Source organism: Pseudopipra pipra, chromosome 4 (genome assembly GCF_036250125.1).
Source record: "Pseudopipra pipra isolate bDixPip1 chromosome 4, bDixPip1.hap1, whole genome shotgun sequence".
Lineage (NCBI taxonomy): Eukaryota > Metazoa > Chordata > Aves > Passeriformes > Pipridae > Pseudopipra > Pseudopipra pipra.
Window position 1 is genome coordinate 63,546,447 of NC_087552.1, and position 13,125 is coordinate 63,559,571.

The 13,125-nt window shown below is 36.8% G+C and overlaps 1 protein-coding gene across 10 annotated transcripts in view; it reads right to left on the reverse strand.

Annotated features, from left to right (window-relative positions):
* Nucleotides 1-1,403: 1,403 nt before the first annotated feature.
* JAKMIP1 (janus kinase and microtubule interacting protein 1) overlaps nucleotides 1,404-13,125 on the reverse strand; it is a 164,200-nt gene continuing 152,478 nt past the window's right edge. For 8 of the 10 annotated variants that reach the window (XM_064653264.1, XM_064653266.1, XM_064653258.1 and 5 more), the window contains 4 exons: nucleotides 11,375-11,440; nucleotides 8,961-9,005; nucleotides 4,411-6,536; nucleotides 1,404-1,510 (listed from right to left, as the gene is read on the reverse strand). In XM_064653264.1, coding sequence (XP_064509334.1) covers nucleotides 6,504-6,536; nucleotides 8,961-9,005; nucleotides 11,375-11,440 — 144 coding nt within the window. In that variant the 3' untranslated portion in view covers nucleotides 1,404-1,510; nucleotides 4,411-6,503. Of the gene's footprint in view, nucleotides 1,511-4,410; nucleotides 6,537-8,960; nucleotides 9,037-11,374; nucleotides 11,441-13,125 lie in introns of all 10 variants that reach the window. The other 2 variants (XM_064653265.1, XM_064653268.1) reach the window with 1 other exon arrangement.

The window sequence follows — 13,125 nt, forward strand, 5'->3', positions numbered from 1 at the left end:
AGAGGCACGCTTTACCCCCAATGTCTCTCAGGACCCTGCTAGTTCTTCTTTTAATTTCTTCATTCAACTTTTAACAGTCCTTTAGTGAGTCCTTCAACAAACCTTCAGTGAGCTCCCCTGCTCATTTCTAACTTAAAGCTTTGACTTACTTCCCCCTGCCAAAGTTTCCTGCTACCTACATCCCCACAACATTACCTTTACTCAAAAATCTCCCATAAAGAAAATATTTCTGAAGAAACAGGATCAAGATAGAAAACACATAGTTAAATAAGTGCTCATTCATGTATCAAAGTAAACCTGACGAGGTCCTCCCCTCTGCAGGCACTGCATCATCTGACACTGGTATCAAAGGAAACAGGGCCACGTCAGCCCAGAACTCTGCCTTGGCTGAGTTCTGCTTCTCTGTTTTTCCTGGTAGTTCTGCCTTCTACATCATTCCTTGTGTCATCTGTCTGTTCTTCAGCCACAAGGACTCCAGGCATAGGATTCCTTTTCTTTTTACTGGCTACCCAAGGTCCCTGAAAATGGGCTTTCAGTCAAGTTTCAGCTGTTCATTTGCTCTCCTCGAATTGTTCCCTCACACTGTCTTTGTTTTGGTTTGAAATAAAGTTCTCCATATCTTCTCCTCCCCGATATGCTTGTTACAATAGGTTTATTCCTATGAAAGTTTTTTTAAAAAGATTCATTATTATTTTGAAAAAAAAAAGCCCATTATTAAAACATTTCTGGACAAATCTTTGATAAATCAAAGTAATTTAAAAATTATACAAATAATTATTTTAATGCCATTTCCATTTTCTTACTTTTGAAATCTTTGACTTTCTTTAAAACATTGCCTTTGCTGATTATCAAAACTAATTATTCTAGTCAAATGTATAATTAATGAGTAATGGCACCTTTATCTATTTTAGTGATTAGCATTAACATACTAAACTGAATGAAGCTTTCTGAAGCAATAAACTGTTTTTACAACACAAAATTCCTAATTAACTCTTACTTTAAAAGGAAAGGAATAAACTTTACAAACAGAATTTACACCTTATGAATATTTAAGAATGCAGTATCCTGAGAAAGGTGTCTGGTTATTTGTAACAACATTTTAGACCATGCTGAAACCCTTATTTAAATAATAATTCTTAAAAAAATGAATATTGCATTTCTGTTCTGACAGCTACACAAAGCACTTATACATGCATCTTCTCAGGCACTCTAAAAACACATAAAGTTGATGTTTTTGTTGCTTTTGCATTATCATGTAATGATAATCATATAATGTAATTATCATGTACATAGGGCAAAGGGAAGAATACATCTGTTACATCACAATGAATTTTAATGCAAAATCCCCTTTTATTTACCTATGTCTTAGGACAGAATCTGACTCCACGTAGTCCTCTAGAACACCTTTCAGGTTTTGCTCTGACTTTTCCAGTTCTTTTATTCTGAGATTTAAGTTCTCTTCTCCAGCACTGTTTACTTTTCCATCAGGTGTGCTTGCATCTTCTAATTCCTGGAAAATCCAGGAAGTAGCAATTTTAACATTGAAATTCAGGATATCAAATCCTTCATTGCTGGGCATTTTAACAGAGTAACAAAATTCTTGCTCTTTTCCGGATGAAGGATCCATGATGAAAAAAACCCCCAAATTATTAGGTTCAGAACATACTGCACTCTAAGCATGCAATAACAGAGTCTAAGCCTCTGATGATCAAATGAACAGTCCTTCTTGATTCTGAACACATTTATTATTTATGAGAAAGTCTCATTTCATTAGCCCCATTAGCATGTATGAAAGGAGTTGCTGTTCATGAGATCCTCATAAAAGATTCAGTTAGACTAATTAATAAAGGAATTAGGCATCAAAGTTTTGAAAAGAGAATAATTTTTTACTATTTGGAAGTTCATAAAACTGAGTATGTTTATTTTGGATAAACGTATTCTATTATTATTGTTTCAAGACAGAAGATTAAAAAAGGATATTTCCTATTCAAAAGGCATTCTATGACTACTTCAGAGAAAACATTCAGTATATTTAACTTGTATTTTGGAATTCTCCACGCAGTATTTTAGTTATATCTACTTCACCTCTGATAGGTTATGAAACCATTCCTAAAAGGAATGTTCAAATTTGGGCCTGAGAAGGCAAGCTAAGTTTGGTTCTTTTCTTTCACCTCTTTTAGCTATAGATCTAAAAATTCTTCAGCCTGAGTTCACCTTTATTTACAGAAACTCGCTTCAGTAAGTACAGTCTTATAATTGTTTCCTGGTTTCAGCTGGGACAGGGTTAATTTTCTTCTTAGTAGCTGGTACAGTGCTGTATTTTGGATTTAGTATGAGAATAACGTTGATAACAAAGCGATGTTTTGGCTGTTGCTGAGTAGTGTTTACCCTGCATCAAGGACTTTTCAGTGTCTCATGCTCTGCCAGTGAGGAGCTGCACAAGAAGCTGTGAGAGATCATGGCTGTGACAGCTGATCCAAACTGTCCAAAGGGATATTCCACACCTTAGAAACTGTACAGTGCAGTGGACTTGTTTCTCTTGGGTCCTGTTACTTTCTCTCCATCTCCTTATAATTACTATTGTTATTTTTATTATTATTACTACTGCTACTCATATTTTAGCATATTTATATTAACATTAGTATACTAATATAGTAATATTTTGTTACAATTATAAAACTGTTTATATCTCAAACCAGGAGGTTTACCTTTTCTTTCTGTTTCTCCTCCCCACTAGTGGGAGTGAGTGAGAGGCTGCATGATGCTTAGTTGTCAGCTGGGTTAAACCACAACCAGTGGCATCTGTGAATTGCCTTTGATTTTGCTACATTTGTGTTGATTTGGAATTGGACCTGTAATTGGAATTCAACCACAGAGTTTGGAGCTATTCTCCAGGAAATGATGCAATTACTTTTTTTTTTTGGTAGACAAATGCAGAATATACAGGAAGAAGATAAAAGTAACATTTTTGACACTGAGGAGCAGAAAATGGCAAAAAATCAGTGCAAAAGACTGACAAACAGTTCTTCTCTTATGACCCCATGTTTTGTTATGTGCTATTCACATGTACGGTCAGTGACACTACGTTTCACTATTTTGGTCAATTTTATCAACTCACTGGCCTTATCCCCACAAGGACCTAGAGCTGAAATGATTCAGCTGCTCCTCGGTCCTGTGAGAAGTTATAATACTTAAAAGCTTCAAGTGTGGAAAGACATCAAAGAATAAATCCATGTGGACACCAAAGTTCAAACCACTTTGTGATCTGTAGACCTACGAAGCCCAATCCCTTCTCAGAGACGTGTTAACATAATCATGGCTCTCCCCTGGCCTGTATAATTTCCCAAGTAGAACAGTATCTTCAATTTAGAGTTCCTTGAGACATTAGTATTTTGTCTGTATTTATTATTTGATAATGCACATCCCTGAACAGCACTGCAAAAGGTAGGTATAATAATAGTGGACATTGTTACTCTGCTCATTAACAATTTAGAGTGGAAAGCAAATTAATGTCATTTTCAACTGTGCCCCAGCCCAATATTTAACTCGTAAGCTGTACAAAGAAAAATTCTTAGCAGTATATTTTGCAGAAAGTAACCAGCATATAAAAGCAGTGAGGATGCAGGCAGGAAAAAAACTGGCAAAATCATTACAACACTGATTTCTGCGCTCCTATTTCTAGTACGTGTTCTTGTTTAAAGGTGCTCTTTTATTCATTCATAAAATGAAAGTTAATACAACAATTTCTAAAGATGACCTCACACCTCATGATTCATCAGGCTCTATGCTTCTGCTGCTTCATCCTGAAAACTATTAAGTACTGCAGCATAAAACCAGGAAAGCTGTTAGAACTGACAACAACAAAGAAATTTACAGTTTCTTTCTTCACTTACACAGCTGGGACTGATGATTTAAAAGCTGTGTCACGGAAAGTGAAAATCAGGCCCATCATATTGTATGGATTGAATAACAGAATTATAGAAACAGTAAGGTTGGAAAAGACCTCTAAAAGCATCAAGACCAACCACTAACCCAGCATGGCCAAGTCCAGTACTAAACCATGTCCCCAAGTGCCACATCCACATGCTTTTGAATACTTCCAGGGATGGTGATCCCATCACTTCCCTGGACAGCCTATTCCAATGCTTGGCCACCCTGTTAACACACTGTACCTGTTCCCAGCTCTGTAATAAATATCAGCATACAGTGGATAGTAAGATTGTAATGATATATTCTGTTTTCCAAAACTATGAATCCTGCTAGCTCAGCACAGAAAAAACCCATCATGAATGCAATGGAAAATATCACCCCAATCAGCCAGATTCTTTAACTGACATCAACAAAACTGTCACATATCAATTACAATGTAACTAAACACATCACAAAATAAGAAAAGGAAACTGCTCATACCTTTTCTGCTTTGTGAGAAGATCCTCTCCTGTCTGTGCAGTGTGCTTACCGTGGCAGCCACGTGCTCTGACCATCCCATGTTTGTGCTTATAGTTTCATATCCAAAGTAGTGATGAGCAAAACTGTGCCTATGAGAAGAGGGTTTCTTTGCCAAGTGAATCACACTTTCCAATTTCTGTTCCTTCATCATCACTGGGTTTGATTATCTCAAGCTCTGTTTATCTCCTGTTTTGGTCCTTTTCTTCAGAGTGATGCCAGAATTCTGCCTTTTGCAGTGAAAACCTCATTTTTCCACTCTGTCATCACACTGCTAACAGCCTTAACTAAAACATGAAAAATCTCTATATGAAAACAAATTCTCTAAAAGCTTGTTCCTTTTGAACAACACATTGTGAGCAACACATTCTTTTGGAGAACAAGATTCCAGACTTCTGCATGGTCCTTGTTTCCAAGGTAAACTGTGCTTTTTACCAGGAAACAGGGTTATTCAGACCCTCACATCAGCCACAGTTTGCTGCATTTGACTAAATTAATCTTCAGTGTCTCAGCACCTTCTGCAGGTAAATGCTGTTGTCTGGTGATTCTTTGTGGAGAGTACACCTCTGATCTTCAAAGACTGATAATTATCTGAGAAAACTGGCTGCTCCTGAGGCTGATTCCTGCACCTTTAGCAGTGAGAAAATCAGTTGTTGTGACAAAATTTTCCCTCAGCCTTCTTTGTCCTTCCTTAATTGTTCATTGCCTTATGTTATTTTTGTCAATCATAATTTCTACTTCATGCGTTGTGTTATTGTAACCATCTAATTCCACTCTGTGTTCATGTTGGAGTTCAGTGTGTCCATGGGAATAGACTTGTTTCTCTGTGGCTTTCTACACAAATATGATTTCCAAAAAGATGTGAGGAAGGAGAAAGTTATCTTCTAATATTGTGCTCTTAATATTTTCAGCTTGCCTCAACATTTCAGAAATAATTAAAATTATCTGTTTCTTCATATTGCCTTTCCAGTTCTGAAACTTCAATTTGCTTTTCCCTGTTTGAAAGAGTAATCTTTCTTAATTTTGTAACCATTCTCTATCTTAAAAAGCTCTTTTCAACTTTCATTATATCAGCCTGTGCTTCACCCCGAAGTTTTCTTGCAGTTCAGGTGATCAATGTCCATGCATGTTTATCTGCCTCTGCTGGTTGAGGCTGTGCCATTTTTGCTTCCTGGTAGCTAATGTCAACATTTTTTTATTTCATCTGAGAGGATGCCATGATTTCTAAATATTTATATCCAACTATGTCTCTGCTTATCATATTCATCAACGTGCCCATTTGTTCAAGCCCCTCTTCTTTCTTGAAGAGACAACTGAGCAGAGCACATCACTCATTCTCTTTTCCTGACCCCTCAGGCCACCTTGGAATCTTCCATTTTCCCAGTGCTGTTTTTACAAGTTTGCCTCACTTTACAAGAAACATTCAAGAAATCATATCTCCCACACAATTCTTGCCCACTTTAAAGTTCTCTTAGTTCAATCCATCACCTTGCCTTTCACCAAAACACTTCCTTTCTCCCTCGTGGATTTCCAACTTAAGAATTTAATATGAATTTTACCACTGCAGGGTCGTAAATCTTTATTTGTTTCCAACTTTGAACAGTTTGCTTCCTGTCAGCTATTTGCTATAGACAATTTAATGTCAAACACTTAGCTTTTTTTATATAGATATTAAAAGGAGATCCTGTGTTTCCTGGGTGAAATGCAAACCACATTTGTTGAAAGCATGCAGTATGGAGACAAAAATCTCAGTACTGTAAGAAAATCATTGGTAGGTAACAGTTCACATAGCAGCCAGTAATTGCACTTGTATTATTTTCTGCTGTTTGGTTGGTGTGAGAGTGTAAATTCTATTTAGATTTTTTTTTTTCTGTGTTTATGATGTGCTGGTCCTTATTTGATTATGAAATCATTCCAGCTTGAAGCTACATCTTTAAAAAAATCTCTAATTTTAAATTCAAATTTTTTGCAGCTTGAAGTACTATGCAAACTGCTTTATGAAAAAAATGCACCAATTTAAAGCTGCTTAAATATTTTCTGTATTTTTGCAAGTGGACTCAGCTGTTCACTCCATACGCTCTTTTAATAGCCTGTAAATACAACAAAAACCAAAACAGAAAACAACAAAGAAAAGAAAAAGTCTGCTGAGCTTTAGATAAATAACATTACTTTATAAATAAGTGTTGGCATCCAAGCTTAAATTCATTTTATATTACCTTCAAAATAACTAGAACCAAAATTACGATCAGTAAATCACATGGCTTGCCTTGAAATAATTAACAGTGTTCAAGAATCCGACTATAGCTAAGTATCTTAAAATTGGCTTTTCTGTGTTACATTAATCAGAGGCAGATTCACCTCTGGCAAAATGAATTAAAGGACGTCGCCCTTCACATTAGCACCACAACGTGATGTGCACTCCTAGAGATGTCAAGAGCAGAGTAGCTATGTGGCTACGAGGTCATTATTCCTGTGTTATTTCCTCAAAATGCTTGTCACCAAGCTTGAATTTAACTACTGAAATACTTTTGACAGGAAGAATAGCAGGTTATAGCAGCACAATGCATTTTCTGGAGATTAATAATACTTGTAAATTTTTTTTCAGTATTTTTTCTCTTTTATCCAAGGGGGACCCATAATACTATCAGTTATATCAGCATGGAAGCCTATGGATCCCTCAAATGCATAGTATTTCAAAATATTTCAAATGGAATTTTAAAAATGCTGGTAATTTCACTAAGTTTATGGAATGTTTATAAAGTTTCTGTAGACTTGGCAAGTATACTTTTCACAATATTTAAAAGCAAATATATTCATCCAGATGTTAGCACCTCTAACCAGGACTGGTATAAAAAAGCTGGATGAAACTTCAAAGATAATAGTTTGGTGATTCCTTTAACATTACTCTTTCAAGCTTATATGAACCAAACCAGCATCTGTCCTATCTGATTTCCTCAGAACAAAAAATTCATCTCAAACTGTGAAAAGGTGAATAGTGTACCAAAAGGCTTCACCTTTCTTCAAACACCTCTCTATATGCACGTGCTCAATTTTTGACAAATCAGAGGAAATTTCAGAAGGAATGCTGAAAATGCTGAGAAATGTTGTTCAATTTCCACCACTTTTCAACACCCATCTAACAATCAAAAGAAAGCTACTGCTTTTTTTGTTACAAAGCAATAACACCCTTGAATTACATTCTACCCATCTGTTTCTATCACCATTTTATTGAAAAATAAAAAACATATGCAGCAATGCTCATAATGAAAGTCCAGAGCCAGTTCCAAAGAGCATCAACAGAAAGATGATAACTGAAGGTACTGGGACCTGAATAAACCCTCAAAAGAGCCCATAACACAGGTCTGATTTCGTAAAAGTACTTGTGATTTGGGCAGAAGAAAATACTGTTTCAAGCTTAATGTAAGGTACATATAATAGTTTTTTGGAGTAACTATTGTCATCATGCTTCTTCATCATACAGTAGTTGATAGCAGTTTCAAAGGTGTTGATTGAATGCATGTCCTAGTCTAAGGAGATTCCATGAGCATAATTCACAACAGATTTAATAGAAGAAAAAACTTGGAAAAATTGTAAAGGTAAAAGCATCGTGTATTATCAATTAAAAACAAAACAAAAAAACCCCAACAACAGTAACAACACAAACACTGTATAATACTCAATAGTTTTAAACCACAGCTTAATTCTCTGACAGATTGTTGAGTTACCATCCTTACTGAAAGACAGTGTGCAACTTGCATTGCTCCAGGGAAGAGGACTGGGACTTATTTTCTAAATTGTGTTTCCCTCTTGTTCTCTGTGAAAGGTGAGCACTGCCACTATGGCTCCTGCTATAGCTGAAGAAATTCACTCTGTCCTTTGCATTGAGCTGAAAGGATCAGGATGCTGTGGAAAGGACAGCAAGAATGATGGTACTGTCGCAAAGGAGAGGCACAGAGGTTTTTTACCCTCACCCCTTCCATGTTGCGCTGGCACACAGGGGGCAGTCACATTGTAACCTTCACATCGACTCATAGAAGGGAAAATAGGTCATTATTTCCTAAGTGATTTCATGGCCTCAAAGATCTTGAGGAAGCAAAATGAACTCCTTTTTTTTTGCATGGGTGGTGATGCTCACAGGACTTTTTAGGAAAAAAAATTGAAAACCAATGTTTTGCTGCTTCTCCATCCAGCGTGACAGAAGGCAGGATCCTACAGCAATACCTGAATTTTGAGACAAAATGTACCTGTGTTGCAGAAACGAAAAGCACCCACTGCAGTTACAGCAGTCAGCATCTTAGAATGCAAAATCATTTTTCACTGAAAACCCAATGACTTTCTGCAGAAGTCTAGGATGGAAAGCATCCAAGTTGGATTTTATAGGGGACTCTTCCTCTCTGTGCAACCAAAACCAGTATGCCCTTCCCTATGGTTTCAGAGTCTTACAAACAATTCTCAAAATATGGCAAAATCTAAGAGCTAAAAATTGACCATGAAGAAATATAAAGAGTACCAACCACACATCTTGGCTCGGTTGTGTCATCAAGGCCACAGAATGAATGCTAGTGAAAAAAACAAAAAAAGGAACAAAAACTATAACATAAGATCAAAAGAAAATGAGGAAAAAAGAAAAGAAAGAAGATGTAAGATATGTAATATGAAATCCAATGACATTACAGCAGTTAGTCTTATATCATTAATTAAGTTGATCCAAAAGAAAGATAAAGTATACCGAACTTACTCTAAAAGGGGCACAAAATTCAGCATTTGAGAGGTTCTACAATGGTAACATCTGTGGACTATTCAACTTGAGAAATACTAGGCTTGGCTTTGGGCATCACTTAGGGAAGTACCTATAATTACACATGTGAAAACTGACCTAAACCAAGACTTACCAAACCCAGGATACAAACTAAGTGCAGCTAAAATGGTAAAGAATCACTTATGAGAAAAGTATGATGTGTTTAAACACCACTTGTTCCTCATATTTCAACTCATAGACTAAAATCGAGATTTTACATTTTTCTTCTGTATATTCTTTAGAAACAGGACAGTTTGCTGAAGAATCTATAGGGCAGAAATACTGCCATCCTTGTGTTCTGATTTGACATAAAACTTAAAAATAGAAGTCATTCCTAAAGGAAAATAAAAAGTCATACTCATGACACCATAAATGGTGCATTGCCCTTAGCTACCCCCAGTGATGAGGCTCAGATATTGTGCTCAGTATCAGTAGCATGTAGGTGTCAGTCTGTGCTCTTTGACACATTAAACCTTAAGAAGAACAATAAAGTAAAAGTATATCATTCACTGATTCCCTGGCAACATAATTTTCCTTTGGTCAATCAAATTCAGAATGAGATTTAATCCCAAGGAAAAAAAATAATTCAAATGTAATACAGATAAAAAGAAGTGCTCCACCCATTCAGAAGTTGAAGGTTAATAGAAAAAGATGAAGCTTTTCTCAGGTCTCTTGCTAATGCAACATTAAGGCAAAGAGGATGTTAATCATTTTAACTCATTACCAGCTTTCTGCTAAGCTTGTGATTAAGCTGTTTCTTTTCTAATGCTTTTTCCATCCATCCAGCTGGTGAACCAGTAGAGATAATGCTACCTTCCATTTTCAAAATTATCAGTCTGTCTAATCCAATACCTAATTTGTAAACTCTAATGGCAACAACTTACAGGCTTATATTTGGGCAATAGCAACATCCAGAGATGTTGATGTTGTAAAGTAGGTGGATAAACACTAATATTTGAAGTAATTAACATGTGGAAGTATCATCTATCCCTCAGCATTTCTCTGCTTTGATATGAGACATCACTGGCTGCTAGGCAGGAACAGCTTCAGCTATACAAGCGGTTTGGGGCAGAAAAGGGCAAAGGCAGCAAAAGAGCCCTTCTAGCAGTGGATGATTCCTGTGCTTCTCTGCTAGTGAAAACAGCAGCACCCAGCACAGTTTCTCCTGGCTCTTCTCCTGGTTCTTCCACAAACCCAGCTGGATATCATGGTTTGAAAAGTGCAGGACAAGGTACAGCAAAGGGGAGTCAACTAATGTGGGAGCATAAGGGACCAAGGAAGATGCTGAGGGAATTGGATTAGTTGCTAGAAGTGCAATAACCCCAGAGGGTGACACTGGGAGGAGAGATGATGGGACACTGGGACTGAAGGGTGAGGAAGAAACCTTTCAACATCCAGTGAGCTGGTTCCCTGAGACGATGCAACTCGTGCTGGGATCTAGGCACTGATTCAGCAAAAGTAACAAGCTAAAACACTTTCCTGGGGCCTAGAGAAAGACCCATTGTCATCCCATGCCCTGCAGAGCAGTCTAAACTTCACAGACCTGGGAAACTCCTGAGCTGATAGCCCATGAACCTTGGGCCATCCCTTGCTTGGGAACAACAGTGACACAAATACATTTGCTGTCTCAAGCTTTGATCAGAGCTTTTTCAAAAGACAAGAAAATTTGGACCCAGGATATTAATTTGTTTCTATCTTAAAGTAAGAAATATTCTCGATTGTAAATTATGTCATAGGCATCTTAATTATTTTGTTTTAATTTTCAGTACTTGAAAGTTTGGCAGAGCAATGATACCCAAAGAACAGCGCTGAGCTAACCAAATCTGTCAGAGACAAATCTGTATGTTCTTTCTTGATCTAAACATCATCAAATCCTCCCCCTACTAGTCTAGTGTCTCTCCAGACCCCTTGATGCCTTCCTGCAATTGACAGAAGATCTGGATAGGAAATGGTTTTGAGCAGATTAGAGAAAGACCATCATTTCACACAGCAATGGCTTGAACTCCAATTTTATCTTGCTTTAAAAATAGATTTAATGATACTAGGTTAAGGAGTACTTACATCAATGCAACAAAGAAAAATAAATTTGTAGAGAAGAAATCCATTGGTGCTGCCCAGAATTTTATTTACCTTTTCCTCAATTTCTTTGAGTTGCCTCTTTTGAAGCTCTATTTTATCTTCTAGATCTCGAATTCGCTGGAACAGAAAAAGCAAAATAGACATTATTATATCTAATTTGAAAAGTATATGAATCAAAAAGATAAGAAATAGGTTAAAAATAAAGAGAACAAGTGCCCATTATTAATGTAACACTATCTATACAGTCATATTAGGCGTGTCCCTGGCAGGATTGCTCCATGTCTCCACAAAACCATGGCATTTCAAGCAAGCTGCGTGTTCAGAACATCATGTTTACTCATTACCACTCAATAATCATAATTTTAACATATATACACGATTCCAATTAGCACCAAAATTCTTAGAAGTACAACATTACTTTCTCTGCAACTGCCAGACAGTCAGCAGATTACTTTCTCTGCAACTTACCTAGACAGTCAGCAGATTACACTATTATATATCCTTTTAACTCCCTATTTTCTTTTCCTATAAAACATAACATGCTTCTGGCGTAGTCATGCTATACCAGAAAAAACCAGAACACTCAGGTTTTCAGTTCATCACTAAGGCACCATCCAAAGATTCAGCTGTGTCCTATCACCTGTTACCTCCCACAGAGCCAGAGGGAATGTTTTCTTCAGTATAGCTCCCCATATTTTTAAGGATTTTTCTTGTTCAGTTTCACAAAGATTCTTCTAAAGTATGACTCCTGTTGGGTGCACATATCTTAGTTCCTTTCTATATCACATATCCCCTTGTTTGCTTTATATGTTATGAGTATTTTTTATTTTTCCTTTAATTTTGGGTGGCTTCTACAATTCAGATGCATTTCATTACACTTTTAGTACCATTTACTTGTTGCGGTAGGTTTATTATTTATTAAAGTAGGACTCGCCTACTAACAGTCACTGGATATCAAAGAGCAACTTTATACAATCAGCTTTTTTTCAGGATTAACTGTCCAATCTCAGCCCAGCCTACAACAGCTAAGGTTGTTAACAGTTCCTGAACTTGGGAAGACAAATTATCTCCTCCTCTAATGTGAATGGCATAGGCCAATAAAATTAATGTAGCTGCTGCTGCACCACACACAAGTTATTTTATAACTCCCAAATTGATTTGAACAATTAATATCTCTCAAAACAATATCCAGTCATTACTTATAAACCTGTGCATATCAGCTGATGTTGGTAGTTGCTTACCTGCATTCAGTTCAAAGACCTCAAACAGTGGTAAGTGCCCCACACTCATGGTAGCCCAGGATAGCTGCAGCAAGGTAGCAGCTGATCCAGTGACCAAACTGGTTTGGAGAACCTCAGAGCTTGGCTTGAAAATTTCAAATCTAACCTGGAACTACTCCAAAAATGAGGTACACACAACCCTGGAGTTCACTTTTCCTAGGATATACTCCTCCACACAAATATTGAAGCGAGGCCACGAGCAAAATAGTTTTGTTATTGTTGCTGCTATTTCAAAATGAAAGACTTTGCTTAAATGACCAATTTGGATATTACACAGTCAGAGTACGTGAATCAAAATCTCTGCTATATCATACTGCAGTGGTCAAAGATTTCCTCAGTAAGTATACAAACCAACACAAACCAGATTACCCTTGTGTGACATAATGCATGCAGCTTTCCTGACAGTAACAAATGCCCCGAGCACAGCTGTATTAATTTCACTTTTCCTCTATTACATTTGAATTGATTTATACTTCATCTACTCCCTGCTCAAGGCAAGCCTATCTCTCAAGTGATCATTTT